This window comes from Chinchilla lanigera, unplaced genomic scaffold, assembly GCF_000276665.1.
Source record: "Chinchilla lanigera isolate Chin_1 unplaced genomic scaffold, ChiLan1.0 scaffold00051, whole genome shotgun sequence".
In the NCBI taxonomy this organism is placed as follows: Eukaryota; Metazoa; Chordata; class Mammalia; order Rodentia; family Chinchillidae; genus Chinchilla; species Chinchilla lanigera.
The window spans coordinates 14,757,588-14,780,478 of NW_004955452.1; the positions used below are offsets into that span (position 1 = coordinate 14,757,588).

At 50.5% G+C, this 22,891-nt stretch overlaps 1 protein-coding gene across 2 annotated transcripts in view; it reads right to left on the reverse strand.

The window, feature by feature from the left end:
* The window catches only part of Grik3 (glutamate receptor, ionotropic, kainate 3), a 214,542-nt gene that overhangs the window by 38,516 nt on the left and 153,135 nt on the right, over window positions 1-22,891 (reverse strand). For both annotated transcript variants that reach the window (XR_001236122.1, XM_005395204.2), the window contains exons 6-10: window positions 19,469-19,642; window positions 18,886-19,029; window positions 14,816-14,923; window positions 11,298-11,411; window positions 2,437-2,640 (exon numbers count right to left, since the gene is read on the reverse strand). Coding sequence is in view for 1 of the 2 variants with exons in the window: in XM_005395204.2 (XP_005395261.1) it covers window positions 2,437-2,640; window positions 11,298-11,411; window positions 14,816-14,923; window positions 18,886-19,029; window positions 19,469-19,642 (744 nt within the window). In the remaining variant the exon portion in view is untranslated. The remainder of the gene's footprint in view (window positions 1-2,436; window positions 2,641-11,297; window positions 11,412-14,815; window positions 14,924-18,885; window positions 19,030-19,468; window positions 19,643-22,891) is intronic.

Sequence of the window (22,891 nt, forward strand, 5' to 3'; positions counted from 1 at the left end):
GTCTGTTGGGCCTGTAGTTCAAGGTCACTCAGGAAGGTGAGGGTGTCAGCAGGAAGGAGAAGCCTCTCCAGGGCTCCGTCTTCTTCCACAGCCTGGCTTCATGGGGGCCATGTGGCATGGGGCAGAGGCCAGCAAGGTGTCAAGGAAGGACATTTTAAGTCCTGCTGGTCGGAGGTTCCACCCAGGGCCTCTAAATGGGGCTCGGGGGGCAGACACTGACAAAGGTGGGTATTCATCATTTTTACACCTACGTTCAGATCCCTAATAAGGAAGTAATAATATTGCCAAGTCTTTACCACACTTTCTATGAGCTAGTGAGAAGACTAATTATCTGACGACACTAATAAATGGTTATGATGTTATTAAAAATGGCATCAAGCTAGGATTAATAGGCTCATCAATTGTAGGGAATCGGGTTTAACAAGGTCCCCTGCATGTCCTATCCGGGCTCGTGGCCTTGATGGATACTGGGTCTTCCCAAACACTGTTCTGCTACAGAGGCTGTAAATGAGGCTCCCCTCCTCTCCCCAGCTGAGGGTCAGCTCGGGAAGCTCTGGCTGCTGGTGGAGTTTTCTCATCACATTCCTTTAAAAAAATGGCTCTTCCAAGTTGTCAGGCCACCGGAGGTGGCGTGGGGCAAGATGGGCTCAGCTCAGCTCACTCTGCACAACAGCCTCTGCTGTCATGTGACCCTCTGCTTCCCAGCACAGCTCTTCTCTGCAAATGCCAGGCTGAGAGCCCACCCGGGGCTCGGTCTCCAGGCCCCCACTCCTAAGACGCAGGGGAGCGGATAAGATGGAGGTGCTGCTGGGGCCTACTGACTAATTTCCATAATAATTACAGTTATTACTAATAGCAGTGACAACACCACTCCCTTCCATTTATACTGCATTCCATAGCCTAGGAGCCGCTTGCCTACCAGTTGTCTTCTCTGAGCCTCACGGCAGGCTGGGAAGAATGAGGTGCAGGTATCATTATTTATACTGTCAGGAAACTGGAGCTTGGGAGACAGAGGGACTTCCTGAACCCCTCCCTGAGGACTAACTGGGAGGATAAAAATAAAAACAATAATAGCACATCCTCAAACTGAGCACATCCTCACCAACTAGTGCACATACACTAATTTAGTCCTCATAGCGATCTTGGGTGGTAGGTCCTAGCCATATCATTCCCCTTTTACAGATGAGGAAACTGAGGCACAGAGAGGGGAAGAAGCTATCCAGGAACACACAGTAATGAAATGGCAGAGTGAGAACTAAACCCAGCCCAAGTTCATGCTCTGTACCATTAGCCTCTCCTACCAGTCTCCCTTGAGCTCCGTTTCCAGCAGCCTAGGACGTGACCACTGAGGCAGGCTATGCCTGGGCCTTCATGCTCTGAGCTCCAGCCTCCAAGGCCTCCATAAGAAAGCCACCCCAGACAGGGGAGGCACTTCACAGAAGGCCTTGTGTTGACTGCCCTGCTCAGGGCGGTAGCAGCAGTAACAAGCCCTAACCACCGTTGGGACTCTGGGGCTACAAAGACAGACTGCACGAGGCTGCCTCTGCCCTGTTTCTCCAGAGATGCGCTCTCTGGAGAGGTCACAGTCCAGGGCCACCTAGACAGAGTCTCCAAAGACTCTACCACTTTGAATCCAGCTCCACCACTTACTGGCTGGGGGCCTTCACCTCTCTCTGCCTCTGCGGCAGTGAAATGGGTGTTACTGATGGCCCCCCATTCAGCGGGCTGTTCTAAGAAGTGAGAGGAAGAATCGAAGGGGCCTGGAACAGATCCTCTCCTCCATGAGCTTCAGAAAGAATTTCTTTCTGATGCATGTTGCTTTTGCCCAGTTGAGCGCCCTGAGCGGGAAGGCAGGAAGTATTCATTATGTGCCAGGTAAGACAGCACAAAGTGCCTCATTTTATTCCTGGGACTACTTTGGCCGCTATAGGATTGCTAATCCCTGCTGCAGTAAACATGAAGAAACGGAGGCTCTGGGAAGTTGATGAACCTATCCTATCATGCATGTATTAGGTGGAAAGTGGCGTTTGAACCCCAGGTCTGCTGGAGCCCAGCCTGGAATTCCAAGAACTAAGGTATATTTTCTGATAGCATCTTCCAAGGCTTCCTAAAGTGACTATAGGCCGGGCCCTACACCAGTGTCACAACACTCCTGTGAGGAGGGTGGTAGGGGTTAGTATATCCATTTCACAGAACAGGGAGCTGATCACAGAGGTCAGATGAGTTAACCATCCCCATAGCTGATAAGGGAAGAACTGGGACTCGAACTCAGGTCCTCCTGATTTCACCCCTGCTGTGGTGTCTGTAGCCTGAAGCTTCTCTCCATCTTCTTCCCAGGGCCTTGCCTTCTGGGATCCCTCCCCTGATATACAAACAGCCCCTTACCAAGCCCTGGGGCCCTTGTCCTCCTCCCCTGCTGCTCCCCTCCCTGCTTACGTGATCAATGAGCTCCTTGACCATGCCGTTCCACTGGCCCTTGTCATCTTGCGCCCCATACTTGCCGTCCTCCACCAGTCGGATCTCGTAGGAGAAGCCCAGAATGTGCGCCAGCTCCTTGAGCAGATCTATGCAGTAGCCCTCGAACCGGTCATTCCCATACAAGGTCCGGTCAGACTTCCGGAACATGACAAAGGGCTCCTCCTGCAGGGACAGAGCAGAAGACAAAGGCTGAATGAGTGGTGTGTACAGGCTGGAGAATTTGGGCTGGAACCTCTGCTCTTGTTTTCAAAAAACATTTTGGAGTGATTTGGATGAAAGGCCTAAAGGAATTGGGGTGAGGGAACTCACATTTTCTGAGAGCCGGTCTGGAGCCTTGCAATTGCAACGTACTGGCTCAGGGTAAGGATTCAGTTGATTTACTTGCCCAGTGGTCACAGAACTGGTAAGTGGAGGAATGAGGATTTGAACTTGAGACTGGATTCCAAAGCCCAGCTTCTCTCTGGGGTACCAGTAACAGGGCCAGGATTCTCAGAGTATGGTTTTTTTGTTCAGCTGCATCCACATCTCCTAGAACTTGTTAGAAATGCACATTCCTGGGCTCCCTTCCAGCCCTACTCTACCTGAAACCTGGATGGGGCTTAGCAACCTGTGTTGCTAAGGCATCAGGTTAAGCTGGAGGACATGGCTGTGAAGAGCTCTTCATCAAGTGTCATCCCAGATTTTCCTTCAACTCCTGGCTAGCAGATTAGATCTACACACTCCTGATACCATTGTTTCCAAGGATCCCCTCTGCTCCCACATTAGGATCTGCCAGGCGAGTGATAACTGATAGCAGCTTCATTTATATGTGGCTGTGCCAGGCCCTGGAAATTAGCAAATGAGCTAATGCCTGCAGAGGGCTCTGCATGGAGCCCAGCAGAGCACCAGCACAACAGAAAGAAGCTGGTGTTGCCTTGTTTAACCTTAATGTCGACTCCTCAGGGTAGCTACTAATAATCTCATTTTGTGGATGCAAGAAGTGAAGTTCAGGAGGACAAGTGACTTGCATCAGCTTACCCAGCAGGCACTGACAGAGGATCTGAATTGGGATGGGCTTGACCCTGGAGTGTAAGTTCTGTGCCAGAGTCCCTAAGCCCCATGCTGTCTCTCCCTAGGGACAGGTGATCCTTAGGAAGTGGCTGGTAGGGCCAGGCACATCTGTCTTGTGTCAGATCTCCCTGCTTTGGGGCCCTCCTTGTCCCATTGATGGAAAGCCAGAGAAGGGCTTGGAGCAGGAAGTGGCTCTGCCTGACTTCTCATTCACAAACAATGCCCTGTAAAGATCAACAGGGAGGGGAAGCAGAACAGCCAGTGGAAAGAACCAGTTTGGCTTCATCCAGGTTGGGACACAGAGCAAGGGACTGGCGTGATCCAGGCCTACAGTATGGTTTCAGAATCCAAGTCAACGTAGAAGGGCAAGTTCCAGCTGACTCTACCTGCCCAGACCCACTGAATTCCCAGAAAACTCAACATTTTGAGTTTTTCCTATGCACCAAGCACCAACTTAAACTCTTGACTTTAAGTCCACGAGTCTACCTTTTAGAGGTAGATGACATTATGTCTATTTGATGTATGAGGAAACTGTGGCTCAGGGAGTGTCACACATGAGCTGAATACAGTTTGATGGGATCTAGTTTGATCCTTCCTAGCCAATCAGCACTGTTGCCTGGGTTAGTTTTTCTTTCTTCGCCTGAGATCATACCTCCCTGACTTCATCTGCTTTTCTAGATCTCAAATTCAGGTTCAGAGCTGCATCCCTATGCTGCATCTGGACCACTCTAGTCCTATTTTGACTCATCTTGCCTCCTTCCTCAGCCCCTTACTATGTTCATGCTTGGAGCTTCTCTGCCCCCTTTTGCTGGCCAAACTTCCCCAAGCCCACCTTGGCATCCTCACATGTCAGAATACCTCAAGCCTTCACCTGATAGGTGACAGCCTTTAGCTGACAGAAAGCATGTGTCTGGGGAAGCCAGTGTCCACTTGCTCATGATAAGGCTCAGCCTGAGGTATGGTGGGATCTCTATTCTCTCCTCTGGGGAACCTGTTCTCTTGGCCCCACTGAAGGCCTTTGCTGGGAATCCTTGGTAGCAGAGACCTACCAGCAGCCACCAGCAAGGTTCTGGCTGCAGTAGGCTGGCTCAATATTTTGGCTTGGGTTCCCTACCATGCTATCTTTCAAAATCCCATCCCCACCATGACTGATTCCCTCAGGGAGTCCTTGGGAATGTTTTAGAGAAAGTGCCAGGGAGTGTTTGAATCCCTAAGGGGTTCCTGACTCTCTAGGGATTCTGAGAAAACCACTTCTCAGTCCAAATGGGTGGGAAGCACTTTTTGGCTGGCTTCCATACTCAATCTCACTCCCTCTCATCCCACCCTCCAACCAGGTAGGCAGTTTGCCAAGGTTGAGAAGATATGCGAGTGGGGGTGGGGTAGGATACTGGGAGATGCCAAGACTACCTCCATGAAAGCGCTCTCCCTTTAGTCTATGCACTCCTTCATGCCAATTAATCTGGGGGCAGATGCTGCCCCACTCCCTGGTATAGGGCCTGGTGAGCAGGGCTTAGGTGGAATTTCAATCTAAACATCCTTTTGATGGATGCTTGTTATAGTTTATATATAAAATATCCTCAAAAGTCTTATGTATTCAGGATGGAGTTTGTGGATTGTGGGGGTACTATTTCCATCAGTGGATTAATCCACTATAGAATTCATAGCTGAATGTGCTGTGGCTGGGTAGAGGAGATGAATCACTCGGGGTGTCACCTGGAAAGGTATATTCTTGTCTCCTTTTTTCTCTCTCTGGTTCTTGGCTGCCATATGTTGAGTAGTTTTCCTCTGCCATGCCTTTCCACCATGTTGCTTCTGTGTTGGAGTCAGGTAACAATGGACTGAACCCTCTGCAATCTTGAGCCAAAATAAACCTCTCTTTCAAGTTGTAAGTGTTGGGTACTTTGTTCTAGAGATGGAAAAGTGACTAATACAATGCCCTTGTGCAGTGAACAGTCGTAATACTGTACCTGGTAGCCCTAACTTTATTTAGCTCAAGGAATTAGAGGTACCACCAATCACACATAGATTTCTACCTTCTTATGTAAGATGGGGGTAATAATAGAACCCCCTAAATAGTTATTGTAAGGGTAAAATGAATCAACCTATGAAAAACACTTAGTCCCTGGTAAATGTTAGCTGTCAATATCATTATCATCACCATTATCATCATCATCATTATCATTGTCATCTTCTATGTGCTGGTTGGCCTATTACTGCAGTGACCTTTTCAGCCTAGAGACCATACCCTACATCACCAAATATAGAAAGCTGGCTGGTGGTAGACAACTATTTTGGAAAGGTCCCTAAGGTAGCTCACTTCCTGACCCCTTCTCTATACCCCTCCCTGGACTTCTCTAAAATTAGCACTTCATTTGTGAAGCCACCACAGCCCCAGAATCTATACATCTCCATATAAATACGCTGCCTTTGGAGCAGCTGTAAAATGCCATTAATTTCGGGAAGTGCTTTGCGGATGGCATACATATTTAACAGCCAAAGCCCAGAGCATTAAAATGGTGCTCGCCTTAGTAATGTGTCTCTAGACCTGCAACATTTCCTAGGGGGTAATTCTGAACTCCGCCAACTACTTATTCATGGACTATTTCACAATTTATTACTGGAAATGTCCAGACAGCCAATTCACAAGCTCTCTCGGCTGCTAATCGATTGCTCAGTGAAGGTGCCCTCAATTTCATAACTTCACGCTCTCCTATTGCTCTGGGAGAACAGCCGTAGGACCAGGGGTAATATTTCTCTTCAACAAGTCACAGAAAACAGGGGTCCAGAAAAATAATCTTTTCCGACTTTTCTCTTGGTCTGGTTTCTGTACAATCACTTAGACCAGACCTAGCTAAGCTTCTCAGTGACAGGACGGTGGACTTGGAAGGGGAAGCCTGGAGGTTATGCAGTGTGGGGAAGGATTCAAGGGTGCTCTACCTAATAGCTGCATTTCTCCTGACTGATCGAGGCAACATCTACCTATATCCACATGTGCTGCTCATGTGCACACAATGCCATTGGCACAAAAAGTCCACTTGCTCAGATGTTCTGCCTGCCTAGTCCTGTTGGGGCACACAGGCCAAGAGGCCCAGAATTAAGGCCCTTGCTTCTGTAGTTTAGAACAGGACAGTACTGGAAGTCTGAATCGGCCCAGAATGGTCCCTGGCCTGGACAGCTCTCCTGACTCATATTTCCCCTTGGCTTTCCTTGTCTTCTGCTGCTGGGAACTGAGGGTCCAGCCTGCATGGCAGCTGTGTCTACATGAGTCACGATACGCACTCAGCATAAACACGCTGTCAACCCCATACGTAGCTGGTAAATTCCCCCACCCCCCACGCTGTTCATAGCAGCAGCCAAAACAGCCCTGAACCTTCAAAAGCAGGGCCCCAGGAGTGAATCGGGTATGCTTTCTCTGTGGTGTGTGAGCTGAGGGTTTTGGGCAGATGAATTTTTCATGACTGCATGGAAGAGCAGAACCAGAACAGAGGCTGGGGTGGGCGGGGAGGGCAGGCAGGGCAGGCTCCCAGGCTCCTGCTGTGGTTCCCACTCAGGAGTAGGGAAGGCGCCTGCGCGCTGAGTGCTCAGGGCGGGGTTGGCTTCTACGCTGTGTCTGTCCAGGGTAGGGCATCCTTAAACCCTAGCCCAGGTTCAGGACAGGGGAGAAAAGAAGGGGAGCTCAGGGGGCGGCCCACACAGAGCTGCCGCTGTCTGCTGTATTCAGATCCTGGAGAGAACAAAAAGGAGAGGAAATCCCTCTTACCAGGGGTCTTGGCTCCAGGCCCCATTCCCTAGGGGGAAAGCAATTTGATGTTCTTCTCCTGTGCCTTGGCACCTGCCTGTCACTCAAACTACTGTTGCCCTGACAACGCACACCCAGCCAGGCAGGGCTCTGAGCTCACAGCAGGAGGTGTTGCCCTGCAGTTAGGCTGCCAAGCATCTGGCTGGGTTTTCAGCCCAAGCAGCTAGGCCTGGGCTGGGCTGGGCTAGGCTGGGCCATTCTCCTCGACCTGTGCAGCTGTCCCCCAGAGCCTAAGCCTGAGGGCATCCCTTAGGGATCAGACCATGCTGATCACTTTGGAGCATCATGTTTCTCAGAGGAGACTCTGAGGACACTTTCAGCTGGACAGAGACAATGTCTTGGAGACCTGTGTAAAGGCAGTGTGTCACATCCTCCTGAGGTCTTCCCTTCCACTTCCCTGCCTCCAGGGAAGAGCGGCTTCCCTCACTCTCCCAAAGGGAGGAACAGAAGTGACCTTCTATTGATCCCTGGACAGTGAGGATGGAGAGAAGGGGATTCTGGGTTACCCTCCCACTGCATGAGCATCCGGTCCTGGGTGGTAGCTGGTGTTGCCCATCAGCCATGAGAGATCAGCTTTAAGGGAGTCAGGTCAGAGGTGAAGACAGGGCCAGGGCTAGGGAATCAATGTGATGTCAGGGGCAGGAGCTCAGACACTGGCTAAGGGAGGGGTGAGTTAGTGGACAATCTGGAGTTCTATGTCTGTTGTAGACTAGAGCTATGGAGGTGTTCTGTAGGTCACCTAATGACTTCAGGGGCTAATTCAAAAATAAAGCTAAAAGAAGCAGGCAAGGTAGGCTAGGTGGCACTCACTTATAATCCTAGCTGCTCAGGAGGCTGAGGGAGAAGGACGGCATGTTTGAATCCAGCCTAGGAAACCCTGTCTCAAAAAGTAAAAAGACTGGGGGAGTACCTTACTAGTAGAGCACCCTTGCATTTATTCCATAATACTTAAAAAAAAAAAAAAAAAAAGCAGCCAGACTAACACAGGGGAGAGGTGGCATCTGTTCGGAGTTTATAGCAGAATGGACTCTGAGCTAGAGATGATCGCTGTGACCATGGTCAGCCTTTGGGGCTCTGCCTGTGGACAGAAGCATAGGCTTTTTCTCCAACTCTCAGCCACGTGTTGTATTCAACCTGAGCTCACCTGGGTCTGGATTTGTAATCAATAGCGGTGAATGACAATAACAGCTATCATTTAGCACCTGGCTCTATGCTGTTTATATTTATTAATCATTCATCTCTCAACTCTATGAAGTAGGTACAATTATCATATCTTCATTTTTCAGATGGGAGAGAGGCAGGGACTGATAAACACGTCTCAGCAGCATGTAGTAAATCAATAGTGCAGCCAGGACTCACCCAACAGCTCTGTGCTTCTGGGCCACTGATCTCCCACTCCCCAGCCCTGCCCCTGCATCCTGATCACACTGCAGGTCCCCAAGAGCTGCTGGGGTTGTGTCTGCTCTGATGCCCTGAGAGAGGGGCAGTGGAACACATGGAGTTGTATCCAGGTGGGATGTCCAGGAGGTGAATCAAGAGGTCTTCTGTCCTTTCCTATCCCCTTGTGGTGCCTGGGAGCCAGTTGGACACTGTGGGCGGGACCTTGGGGACAGTGAGTGCAGCAGGTTGGGACCTTTGCAGAGGCTGCAAGTGCTGATGAAGAAGCAGGTCAAGAGCATGAGTGTCTGAAGGGCTCTGCCTCTGCTCATGTAGGAAAAACACTTACGCACTGGCAAAAGGGTCTAAAAAATCCCTTGCGCCTCTCCAGAATGGTTTCATGCCCTTGAAATCAGACAGCTGCCATTTTAATAACATTTAACCCTGTGGCCTTTCAAGGTGGCCATGTTTGGCACCCTTCTGCGATATTATCCTTAGCTTGCCTCTTCCCATTTGGAGGCTTGTTTTGTGGCTGAATCACCTTCATTCATTTAATCATCTTTCCTCCTAATCTCTTAAATCATACTAGCTTTACCCTTTTTTAATCTTGCCTTGCAAAAAGTGTTTTATTTATATCTCACATTTTATGCAGCTCTGCTTTTAATCTTTTACCACCTTTTTATTATTTTATTTTTACCCTTTTATATTTTAGCTTTGTCACACTTTTATCCTTTTGCTTTTTGACATTTTGGTTTAACATTTTTTACCTTGTCTAGTCAGAGCTGTAAATTATTTAATTTTTCGTCTTTCTTAATATCTTTCCTGTTACCTCATTTCTTACCTTCATTTCTCTTCATTATTTTCCTCTTAACCTTTCTAGTTTGCTCTCCTTTAACTCTCCCTTTATCTTTTCTATTTTTATCCACATCCATATTCCTTTAATTGCTCATCAGTGTCACTCTAATCCCTTTGCTCATTTTTATTTGTTTATTTTTATCTTTTATATTTTTACATTACAGTTTGTCTTCTGTTCTGACTTAAGGGTTTTAGCAGCTTGTTTTTTTATATTTGTCTAGTTAACAAAAAGTGGGTCCACAAAGGTGGGTAGGCCATGTAGCTGTTGGGAAGATTCCTGTGGGTGTGTTCCCCAAAGGGAGGCCTGTGGTCTCCCCAGCCCTTTTCTTTTTTATCGTATTTTATTTTATTTGGTACCAGGAATCAAACTCAGGACCTTGTGCTTGCCAGGCAGGCGCTTATGCCACTAAGCTATATCCCTGGCGCCCCCAACCCTTTTCCTCTGACTGTATCCCCAGCCTGTCGATAATCACCATTATATCTCTGTCACCTTTGAAGGGGTTGCTCAGTGATCACAACCCTGGAGGCTGAGATCCACAAACTAACTCCTCCCCAGACACCTAGAATAGCTCTGCTGTCTGCTGTTCCTTGAGAATCCTAGAAGAACTGGATGTTTTCCAATTGAATCATACCTGTCCATGGTGCCCACTACCCAGAGAGCTAGCACCACATGGTGAGTCACACTGTGGGGAGGACGTGGGACCATGCAAGGGGGCCTGGGTGAGTTGCCTCTGCTGGGGAAATGAGTGGAAGCCATCAATGTCTACACACCAGAGAAGAGCTGCTCAGTTTGTGTCCCAGCCCCATCCCACGCAGCCTCACCTAACCTCAAATAGGCTGAGCTCCTTCCTGTGTAGATGAACAACCTTAGCACATGACCCTTGCAGATTTATTTGCTATATTATGAAGAGAAGCTGATGAAGGTCAGAATTATGTTTAGAGGGTCTTGGGTCAGATTCTACCAAGCAGTGGCTGGGCTGCCTCCCCAAGTTGGCCCAATTTGGGCCCCCAAGAGCAGTGCTGTGACTTTGAGAAGTTCTCTTCTGAGCCTTTGCATGCCCCCGTGCCTTTCCAGTAGGCACTGGCTTCTCGGAATGGGCATGACACCCAACAGTAAAAGGATCCAGTGGTCTGGGTCTTTCTTGCCCGGTCTTGGGCTGTCAGGTGTGGAGAGTATGGGGACCCCAAAAGCTACTTCATGAATCAGAATGTGTCAGGAGAGAGAAGCACTTCTCAGCCCTTCTGAAGGAGGAGAGAGAGTGAAGGAGAGAGGAAGGCATGGGGAGAAGTGGGATGCGATTCCATTTAGGCAGTGGGGTCATAGTACCAGTTCTTGGGATGGGATGCTGCAGAGCATGGCACATATGTAGGCGTCTGGCACCCACCAGGCTCTCTGGGTGTGGCCATAGTAGCTGTCACAGCCAGAGGGAGAGAAGGAAGGGATTTTTCCCTGGGAACTGAGGTGGAGAGGCAGTTGTGAGTCCTACTGCAATGGGCAGTTTGACCCCCAGCCTTTGACCTCCAATATGGCCTGAGCAGTTGCTCTCTAAGGCTTTTCTGAGTGACCTTAAATTTTCCACCTTCCTACAGCTATGTATCACCACCTTCGGGCTCCCAGCAGCCTCATAAGAAGTGCCCAGAATGTGGCCAAATGGGGAGAGTGGAGGAGTCTCTGTAGCCCCAGTAGTTTGCCTTCTCTGAGTCAGACAGCCCTCCTGCAGGGGTGGGAGACTCTTACCAGTACCGTGGTGATGATGAGAGACCTGTTTGTTAGAGAGTCAGTGACGTTAGGGCCTCGGCCTTTGGCAACCTCCGTGATGTTGAGCCCATCAGCAGGATTCCACACGCCAACCTGCATGGAGAGACAGACAGAAGACAGGGTATTGAGTCCTCAGTCTACCCTTCCTTTTTCCATGTTAACAAGGTCATCTTCTTCCCAGTCACCACATCACTGCCATCACCTACATGTCTTGAGCTAACCATTCTGATGGCAGAGAAACTTGCTGCCCCCATGTCCTTTCCCAATCATTGACTATGCTGAATTCTGCCACCCCCTCCTCTTGCTGGGAGATTCGTCCCAGCTGAAGGCAAATGCAGAGTCAGATAGGAAATGCAGCAGCATCAGATCAAGGGAGCCAGGCAAGCAGCCTGGGGCAGAGAAGATGCCTAGCACAGGTCAGGGGGAATCAAGGGTCCTGTCTAGGGACACCTCTTGGGAAGATACCTGGCATGCTACTTGCTCTTTGGGTCTCAGCCTCAGTGCCAGCTCCAGGGACCGGATGCCTTGCAAAGCCTGGGGTGGCCTGGGGAGATGTTCCCCAGACAGTGTAGACCAAGAAAAGGAGGAGCTGCGTGCGCACAGGCTGGCAGGCTGGAGTGGCGTGTGTGTATGTGTGTGTGTGCGTGTGTGTGTGTGTGTGTGTGTGGGTGGGTGGGTCTCTGAAGCTACTTGAGGGCCAGGAGTATAAGGTGGGGTGAACCTCATGGGGGGCTTTGAGTGCCACTGGGCTTGAAGGCAATTTGCTTTGTGATTTTACTTCTGAAGTCGGCAGACATCCTGGCCAAGGTGGCAAAATCTCTCCCCACAGTGTCATTGATATAGGGCCCGAGGCAGGAGGGCGGGAAGGAAAGAGCACATTTATAAGCCATCCTCAAACCCTCAGTCTCTTGAAGGTTCATTTTTGACCCAGTCCTGGCCAGGCTGCCCCATCCAGGCTGCTGCCTCCTGAGAAGGGCTTCAAAATGCCCACTCTGTCCTTGGCCCAGTTGGGGGGTACTCAGGAAACTCAATCAATTACACAAAAAGGCCGAATGCAAACATCCCATTCAGAGAGCTGTGCAAAGTAGATAGCAGAGAGAGATGTAATTATGCTTGAGTAATTCTGCCTTAATCCTCCCAAAGCCACAGGCTGGAGCTGCTTGGATCAGCTATGACCCAGCTTAGCAAACACAAGTGATGACATGAGAGGCACAGTGGCTGTGTTTGGAGCTTGGCACCTTCTTGGGGCAGGAGCTCTGCCTAGGAGACCACGAAGGCCATGAAAAGAGCAGACAGGCAGGCAGCATCAAAGAGACTCTTTTCCTAAGTGGGTCAAGATCAGTGCTAGGGTGCGGAGCAGAGTGCTGGGTGCAGGAGGTACTCAGCAAACATTAGTCAGAGGCTCAGTCAACCACGGGCACCCTTGCCCAGTGAGCTCTGCTGAGCTCCAGCCACATGCCCTGCTAGAGGCCAGGTGCTACAGAGACGAGAGAGCAGTTAGGACGGAGGAGGATTCTACTCATAGTCTGGTGGCTGTGACCAGGAGCCTCTGGTGGGCACCCTGCAGGCCAAACTACATCTAGGGATAATAGAGTTTTTTTGAGTGTTAGCTACGGTCAATTTGTACCAGCTGCCTGGAGGATTGTTGGGAGGATGCCGCAGGTGGGCTCAGATGGAAAGCGTGCTCTGGTGATCAATTACTGATGCCTGCTGCAGGTACAGAAATGGAAAGTGATGGCATGTGTGCCATCTAACTGCCATCCCTCGAATTCTAGGCTCTCTCTAGAGATGGGTAGCTGACAGCGGAAATAAAATGGCTACTTGAGTGAATGCTGTACCCACCGCAGTACTGCCAAGAAGAAAGGCTGCTCTCACCACTGCAGGGATGGAAATAGAACTTGGAAGATGGCTTGAAGAGAACTCAAGAGTTTGAAAACTCAGTTTGCTTGGGGTTGGACTAACCTGCCTTGATGATCTCAGGATAGAGACTACAGTCTCTGCCTCAGAGAACTGATTCAATATGTGGTGTAAAATAGTTGTAGAAGAATGGTGAGGTTTGCTTGGACATTCTTTATCCTGCACAGTTGGGAAACTCAAGAATAAATAGAGGAATCACGGCCATAGGTAAAATGTAGCTATTGCTCTGAGCCAAGCAGAGCCAAGTCCATGCCTGAGGAACAGAGATCACATCCTACAACCCAGGCAATGGCAGGGACACAGGCACAGAGGTGTGGGAGGGCAGGAGTGACCGGACTGTGGGGTATGTTTCAGAGATTAGTGGAGAATAGGTCTGGGAGGCCAGGTGGTGTGTGTCTCAAGAGGTTTAAAGGCCTGAGTGAGAGGCTGAAGCTTAGTGACTTGGCACTGGGGAGCCATGGACAGTTTTGGAGCAGGGCAGATCTACACTTGGACAAGCATCATGTGTGCACATTTGAGATGCCTAGAGGGCTCCAGAGTGAGATGGGAAATCAGGAGCAGGGGTTAAAATAGTCCACATGAGGAGTCGGCCCAGGGAGTGCAGGGAGGAGAGGAGAGGAGAGGAAATTCTTTTTTTTTTTTTTTTTTTTTTTTTTTTTTTTTTTTTTTTTTTTTTGTTTTTCTCCGGTACTGGGAACCGAACTCATGACCTTGCGCTTGCCAGGCAGGAGGAGAGGAAATTCTTTGAAGGACCAGTGACATCAGAGGGGCTCCCTGAATCTTCCTGGCCTCTATTGCCTGTATCTTATACACATCTTCTCTCAGGATTGGAGAAGCATACAAGTAGCTCCTAAGGACCAGCCTGTTGTAGGACAGGTGTGGCTGAGCTCCTGATCCCTGGTTCCCAGGAAATGCTGAAATGCTGCAGCTCATGTTAAATCCCCCTTCTCAGCCCAGCAGTCTGAGTGACAGAGCATGCTGAAGGCTCCAGAGGTCAGAACAGGTCTCTAGCTACCTAGGCAGCCCCAGCCCCAGCCCCAGCCCTAGCCCCAGGTGGGCTTGCTTTCCCTGTCTAAACTCTGGAAGCAGAAGGCTTAGAATTGGGAGTGGAGGTGTCAGACCATGTATCGCAGCATACAAGGGTAAGAATCACCTCAGCAATGGACAGTCATGAGTTCCACTACTCACTGGGCAGGTGTCCTTGTGGGTTAGAAAGTTTCTTACCTAAGTACATATGTGCGTCTGCTGCACCATCCCAGGCCTGCAGCCACTTAGAGATATAGTCTGTCTGCCCTAGGAGCCTTTTATTATATTTCCCAGGTTAAGCATCCCTGGTGGACGTTACTCACAGAGTGATGGACTGAGTGTCTGTGGTAGCCAGGCCACTGAGCTCTGTACCCCTCATTGTGACCACAGCCTCAGGGTTTCTGCTGGGCCCACAGACCTGTGGAAGCCACACTGGGTGTGCCGAATCTCCAGGGGCCGTTACACTGGGGCTTGCTTTCTGCCTCTGGCCTCTGCCTGGGACTTGCCAGAGGGGGCCTGGCCTCTGACCGACCTCTCTCTCTGGGTCCACACACCTTCTCCAGTCCATCCTCCTTCAGGCTGATGATGTCCAGATCAAAATCGGTCCGCAAGCCACTGGTTTTGTTGAAAACAATCCGTCCAGTTAATCCTTCCCACTGAGCCTGAGGAGGGGAGAGGGCAGAGCGGCAATTCCTCGGGCTCATAAATCATCATTCGGTACAACTTTACAATGCTTCATTTTAATTACTCCTTGCACTGATACTGTTCCCCCAAGACCATGATTAATTAATAATCACCTCCATCATTGCTCGGGCTGCGGTGCGAGCCAGCGATTTCCATAAATTCTATTATGCTCTTTAGCCAGCTTTGCATCGCACCTTCTCGTGTACAACATCGATCTTGGATGCGCTCAAATGAGCCCCCGCCTTGGAGCCATGAGAAGGGGGAGCCCCTGTCAGATCCCTGGGGAGGGGCAGGGAGGCAGGCGGGCAGAGCTGGGGCAGGTGGACCCGCCAATAGGCTGAGAAGCCAGTGGGACCAGCTGGCTTTGGCTGTAAAACAAGAAAGTTGGAGCAGCCCTCAGAGGGGCAGGGGACACTGAGGTCTGTCCTCCCGAGCCCCAAGTCCATGTGTCTCCTGGTTTAGAATTCCAGGGTGAGTGTTAGGTTCAACCACAGGTAGCTGTGTGACCTCGGGTATTCCGTTTTACCTCTCTGTGTCCGTTTCCTCAGCTATAAGATGGAACTAATAATAGTACTTATCTTACCAAAATGTTTCGAGGGTGAAATCAGTCCTGTAAAATACTGAGAACAGTGCCTGGTACACACAAGGCTTCGATAAATGGTCACTTCTGTCATTTTAAAAATCATCCATAGCATCATGAACACAGAAAGAAGCAGATTGAGTTCGGGCAGCCCAAACCAAGGAAAGTCCCCATCCTCTTGGTCAGGGTGGCAGGATTGCCACTGCGTGGTTTTACAAATAGTTGATTATCACCCAGTGGTGCCCATGTGCTTATGGGTAGTCCCTGGTTGCTTTTGCACTGCAGTTGCAGAGAGAAACTGAGACAGAGACCTCCTGGCCTGCAAAGGCTGAATTCTTTTCTCTCTGCCCTTTAGGCAGAAGGTCTTCTCCAGATATTATCTTTCCTCTGGGCCAAGAGCATTAATTCCTCAAGGCATTGGCAGTATTTGAGGATGATGATTCCCACTGTACAGACTGGAAGGCAGCCCTAGGGGGAGGGGGCCAGGAGCCACTCCAGCCTACCCAGTGCACAAGAGGCAGCGGCAAACTGGAGCTCTGGGCTCAGGGCCACCCACTTAATTGGCACCTGAACCCTCCTTGCCCTCGTCCTTAAACATAGGGTAGCAGCTGGTATGTAGTTAAATACCCAAACTTTCTGTGTCTAGGAGAACAAACCTCATGTATCCTAGAGTCCTGCAGGCAAAGATGGACTGTGGGGCAAGAGGAGGGAAGAGAACTGGGGGCCACACAGCCCAGAAGGAGGAGGTGTCCAGAGAAGAGGCATGGGGAGTAGAAGATCTGAGTGTTAGAAAGCTGGCTGAGCCCTGGCTTTGGACACTGGCTCCTATTCCCTCAGGCCGGGCTCCCTGCAGTTCTAAGAGGCTCCAGCCCCGCTCCAGATGGAACAGGTTAGCACCCAGGAGCTCGAGTTCTCTGCTTCACAGGATCCCAGCTAATCCTTGGGAGTCTGCACACACATGGGCAGCTCTGGGGCACTGTGAAGTCTCCCAGGTAATTGGGTCTCTGGACAAATAGGTGTCTTAGGAAGGCAGAGGGACAGAGTGTTGGGCTGGGGAAGCTGTGGGGCAACAGGGGTTAGAATGAGGGCTTTGCTCAGCTAATCTCAGTGTTCTGAGGTGCGGGGACATGTTATCCACCTCACTGGTATTTAAAGGGTTTTAGAGTGCTTAGCATGACGTGGTTTATCATTTCTCCTTTCTTGCTTTTACACATGGAGCTCCTAGGATGCGGGCTGGTCCTTGCCATGGAAGAGGAGCAGTCAGTTGGGCTGGAAGCTGATCATAGAGGGCTGTTTATCATCCTTCCCTGCAAGAGCCCACTGCGTTGTGATCCTGTGAGCAGGCCCTCATCATTGCCCCATTTCACAGATGTAGATGATGAAGCTCAAGGAGGGACCGAGCTACACAGATCCCGAGTTCCAGTGGGGTATGGCAGTCTCTCACTGTAGTAGCTGAGCTGGCTGGCTTGGGGTAGGGGAACCCAGGGTGCAGCAGGAAAGGCTCAGGGAGCCCAGGGAGCTGGGAACCAGGGGGCAGACATTAAAAGCTGCAACAGAGAGGTGAAAACCTCCGTTCATGACTTCAAAGGAGGCTCTGCTTCCCTTGGGCTGGCTCTCAGTCCCTCTCCATCCCTCCCCTGGGCAGCCCCACACGCTCTGGCTATCTGCGGGCCCCTAGGGGAAATCACAGCAGGTGCCTTCAAACCAGTGCAGAGGAAGCCTTCCCTTGTCAGCTTACAGAGGCAGAAAATGCCAGCAGGTGTGGCCAACCCATGGGTGGGCGAGAAGAGCAGGGCAGGGAGCCGCTCCTCCCCTTGACATTTCCCAGCCCACCCGCCCCCTCCAGCCACAGCACAGGACTTGCTAAATGAAAGATGCTTCGCACGCTCTGAACTCCGGCCTGGTATTTTCCAGCTCCTCTCGGAAATGCCAAGTCTTTAAAATGATTTACTGTCACGCAGTCAGATGGAGAGACAGGCAACTTGGAAATGAACCCAGGGAGGAATGTGTGCTGGGCTCCCGTGGGGTACCTGGCTTCTGGTAGTGGCCAGCTATGGCATCATCGGTGAACCCAGTGGCTACTCCACCCTTGGCCTCAGCAGCCCTAATGGGGAGCTAAGATGAGTGTTTCTGCAGGGACTCTTTACGGGGTGTGAATGGTGAGGGTCATTCACTGGACCGGGGGCCAGGGTTCCCGAACTTGGACCTGTTCCTCAAATGCCTTCCTTTGCACACCAGATACATTCATAATGGGCAGGCTTGATGGGTGCTGTCTCCCTGGGGGGCTGTGAGCTCTGTATATGTGGCACTCATCTGTTTCAGCCACACTTGGTGCCTGGTGCATAGCTCAGTGGCAGGAACGTAGCATCTTAATGAATTCCCACAGCAGCCCGCTTCCTTTCTGGTGCCCTGTGCCTGTTACAGAGAAATCATCTATCCAGAGCCCTCTGAGAAGCCTTCCCCTAATATCCTTGTTGTTGCCTGGACATGGACTCCCTGTGGCCCAGCATCACCCTGCCTGGATCTCATCCTCTCTAGTCTTCTCCATCTGCTGTTTCCTGGGCTATGACTCTGGCCAGGTCCTGGGCCAAGTGCTCTACACATAATTTTCCAACAACCCCATGAGGCAGGCACTCTTACTATCTCAAACTAAAGAACAGAGGTTAATCATGGTCCTCAAAGTCACACAGCCTGGTGCAGTGGAGCCAGGACCCAGGGCTTAGCTTCTCCCATTTGTAAAATGGTACCAACAAACTCTGACTTGCAAAGATTACAAGGACAGTGGCAAGGGGAGAAGCCTTTGAAATTAAAAACAGACACTGTGTTCCATGGTCAGCTCAGCAGCAGGACAGGTTTCATGCTCTCTGCTTCTTAGAAATCTGTTCTATGGATGGGACTTCACAGTTACCAGCAAAACAGGGGCCCAGCTGGGACCCCGTGTGAAGTTGGCTGACGGGCCCTTGATGTGAAGATCCATTCATGGGGCCAATTATTACTTATTGAGCCTCCACGCTACCCTAAGTGCTTTCCACGTGGTATCTCATTTCCCCTTTATAGCATCCCCATGAGGTGGCCATGCCTCATGCTCCATTTTACAGGCAGGGCCACTGAGGCTCTGTAATGTTCTCTAGCTTGCTGTGGGTTGCTGTGGTATTTTGCAGCCTGCAGAGAAAACTGACTACTTATGGAGCACTCATGATGGATGGGCCAAGGACTTAGCGCTCTGTCACCAGGAAGGCTGGTTCTGTGGAGTTCATTTACCCACAGAAACCGAGGCTGGGAGATGTGAGGCATCCGCCAAGTTCTCACAGAACAGAAGTCAGCGTGCCTCTCAACCTGGGCAGTGGTCGTGGGACTCACCTCCTTGATGAAGTTCATGAAGCGGCCACCAAAACGCCAGGCCTTGTGCCGGTGGCATTGCAGGGAGTTCACCGTCATCTGGGGCGCCCGCTGGTAGCACACGGACACGATGTGTACGGCATCATACAGTAAGGCCGCGTCGGTCTGCAGGGAGGGCCAAGGGCTGTCTGAGGACAGTCCTGAGCCCTGAGTCCTCAGCCCCCTGCCCGCCCTACCCGCCCCCATCCCCAGTATGGCCTCCCCGGACTTCCGACTTACTGGTCACAGCTGAAAGTTCCTCTAGCCCAGGATCCCTAGTCCTTATCCCTATTATCTGTAACCAATTGTTTATGTGACCACGCTCCCACCTAATAGGGCCCTTGTCACCTATGAGACACATCCCACTGAGCCCATTGTCCCCAAAGGAAACTGAGGCTCAGAGGCTGTATGACTCATCTTTGTGTCTTGGGCCCCTCTTCTGGGCTGGCTGAGACACAGCAGGTCTTAAGAGGTGGTGGGAAGGAAGAAAGAAATGCGAAGGAAGGCTGGAAGGAGGAAGGAAAGGGGGACCTCTGGGCCTGGCCCATCCAGGGGCCTGCTATACCATCATCACTCCATCCAACAGGCCAGACTCTGCCCGGGGAGCCGCCTGCAGCCGCTCCATGGACCACTTCTCCACAATGGCCGAGACATGGGGGTTGTCCACGTTGAGGATGCGGAACCCTGTCAGGTTCACCCCTGAGTAGCGGTAGGGCTCCAGGTCTAGCGCGTAGAGATCCTGGAGGGAGAGGTTTGTGTAAATCCAAGTGTGGCCTCTCAAGTCAGCTCTAGCCCCACTTCCTCCACCCTCCCTAGTGAGGGCCACCCCAGGGCCCTGTGGGGAGTAACAGAAGAACCTACAGGAGCCCTGGACTTGGGGTCCTCTTAGAACTTGTGTCTGTGAGGGTGATGCCAGTGGGGCCCCTTAGCCTGTTTCTTCTACAAAGTGGGGATCAGCCCGGTTACAGGACCTGATGAAACAGATCACATGGGATGCCCAGCCTTATGCATCAGAGATGCTTAATCAAGACAAAGGGGTAGCAGGAGGAGCTGGCTTCCTCTGGGTTGAGTAAAGATAGCAGTGGGGGCAGGGCATGGGCAGCTCTCAGAAGGGCAAAGGAGAGCTCAGGGCCTGTTAAAAACAATCCCGAACTTGGAAATAGGCAAAAGGGGAGCAGCATATTCTTTCATCATGACAAGTAAGCATTGCTTACCCAAATCGCACAGGATTACTGAAATCCCCAGGGGAACATACTTGGCTTTGACTTTGCCGTTAGCTACTGGTTAAAGGCCTGGACTCTGGGTGAACATGCAGATTTGTGTCCAGCAGAAAAGATAAATCCCCAAGGTTGTGGTTTTTAGTGCTTTGCAGAGGATTAATCCATTTTGTGTCCAACCTAGCAGTCTTATTCTACACCTCTCCCCCTGAAATAGCTATAGACACCCAGTTCCTTGCATGCTCAGTGGCCAGCATCACCATCCAGCAGGACAGGGTCCTCCCATCTTTGAAATGTGTTTGGTCCACATCTGCATAAGAATCATGTATCTGACATTCTGAAATATATACAATGGTACCTCAGTTCACAAACTCAATCCTCTCCACAATTCTGGTTGCAAACCAAATTAGATGAGAACAAAATCAAATTTCCCTATAAGGTCATCATTGAACCTAACCACTGAATTTGATTCTGTTCTCATCTGACACAGTGTGCAACCAGAATCATGGAAAGAATCAAGTTTGTGAGCTGAGGTAACCCTGTACCTTGACAATCTAGATTGGCTTCCTCCTATACGTGGGGAAACCAAGTCTGGAGATATGGTCAGAGCTCCCCGTCTCGTGCCTGTACTTTTCCACACTCTTTCCTCACTAAATTGCCTTCCACCCTGCCTCTGGCCTGTCCTCTCCCCTGGGTCCTCTACTCTATTACTCCATCCTGAATCTGGAGAGATGGCTGAGAACCCCCTTGGCTGTACTTGACTTTCCATGACTACCGCCATCTCAGCATCCAACCCCAGCTCAGTCAATAACAGCTCAAGCAAAGATGATGAGTGATGAAAGCTGGAGCCCACGGGGCAGATCTTCCTCACTGTGCTAGTGCCCTGTGGCTTCTAACATGCTCCTAATTGATGCTAAACTCCTGCTTTTCCTGCACCCCCTAGCAGCCCCTTTTTGGAAGGTGCTGTGTTGATTTCTTCTTTGAAGGTTTATGGAACGGAGGAGAGGCTTGGAGCACACTTAAATCCAGACAAGGAAGTCTAGTCCTAACCTTGCCCAAACAAACACAGGTGACCTATCATATCTGCAGTTCCATATCTAGGGAGTCAACTAACATCGGATCAAAAATGTTTTTAAAAATTTTTGTGTAAACAGAACATGTAGACTTTTTTTTCTCTTGTCACTATTCCCTAGACAGAACAGTAGAAGTTATTTACACACTATTTACCATGTATTAGGTATTATAAGTAATCTAGAAATGATTTAAAATACACAGGAGGATGTGCACCTGTTACATAGAATACTATTCCGGTTTATATAACGGAACTGAGCATCAGCAGATTTAGGTATCCACACAGGTCCTGGGGTCAACCCTCCATGGATACAGAGGGACAAGAAGATAGCCTAATTCTGTCCCAGGGTTTGGGATAAGGAAGAGATGACAACAGGGTCCTCAGCAGAAGCAGGGTCTCTGCTGAGATGGCCAGAGGGTGTCTACGTGACCCCAGTCTCAGCGGGGAGCAGAGAGTAAGTGGGTCCTCAGTCTGCACGTGGAGTGCATGGTTTAGTCTTCACAGCCCCCCTGTAAAGTAAGTATTACACAGTATTCTCCTGCTCACTGGACATTACCATCATCATAAGGCTTTTTCTTTAGTGTAAATCCAACCCTATCATTCCCCTGCTTAAAATATTACAAGCAAGGTGTGGTGTGCAGACCTATAATCCTAGTACTCTGTGAGGCTAAGGCAGGAGGATCACAATTTCAAGCCCAGCTTGGGCAATTTAGTGATTTAGTAAATCCTTGTCTCAAAATAAAAAATAAAAGAGGACTGGGGTGTAGTGTAGCTCACTGTGAAGGTCCTGAGTGAAAGCCCCAGTGTGTGTGTGTGTGTGTGTGTGTGTGTGTGTGTGTGTGTGTGTGACTTCTCCCTGGACTGTCATTCTATACTTGTACCACAGAGTGAGGCAGGGATGTCCTGGATCTCATCTTGGTTACTTGGTTACAACTACTTGGGACTGGGACTTCCCTATGAGGGTCCTGAGCACTGTTGGCTCCCACAGTGGAAAGAAAGGCTGGCCAGCCCAGCAGTTCCCTGGAGTACTTAAACACTGCCCCTCCCCCTAGAAGGAGCTCTGTATGGGGCAAGAAGCTGGGAGTGGCTTGGTTGATTGCTTGGGAAGTGTCTGCTTCAGCACCCAGAACCAAGAGATATTCCTCAAACCACCTCCAAGGAGGGTCTTCTGGAGAACGGGGTGGATTTTGTCTTGCAGGGTGTCATATGCAAGTTCGGGACCGGAGTTGAGCTGTTTGGGCCATGGAAGCAAGGCGAGCTCTGCCCCCAGGGGAGCCCTCTTCACCCTTCCTCTCCATAGGGCGTCCAGGCTCTTCTCTTACCAGTGCTGATCTCACAGCTAAGGCTTGATAGCTGCTCAACCAACAGCCTGCCCAGGGCCTCTGTGCCTCAGTGTATCAACCTTCAGGACTGGGGCCCACGTGACTATGAAGTGTGTAGCTCTGTCTTTGAGGGGCTTGGGTGCTGGTGAAGCTGGTCCTTCCAGTCTCTAGACAGTGTTTGGTTGGTGGAGACAGTCACAGCCCGGGAAGGTCTGATGGGTAGCAGGGCTGGGGATCGCCTTTCTCCTGGCCCCTTCCAGCCTGGACTTAGCCGTGAAGTGTTGTAGGACTTGTGGCACAGACAGCCTCCACCCATGTGACCTGAGGGCAGTGGCAATGAAGTGCTGGTAAAGAGGCCTCTTTGTTTAGCTTTAATT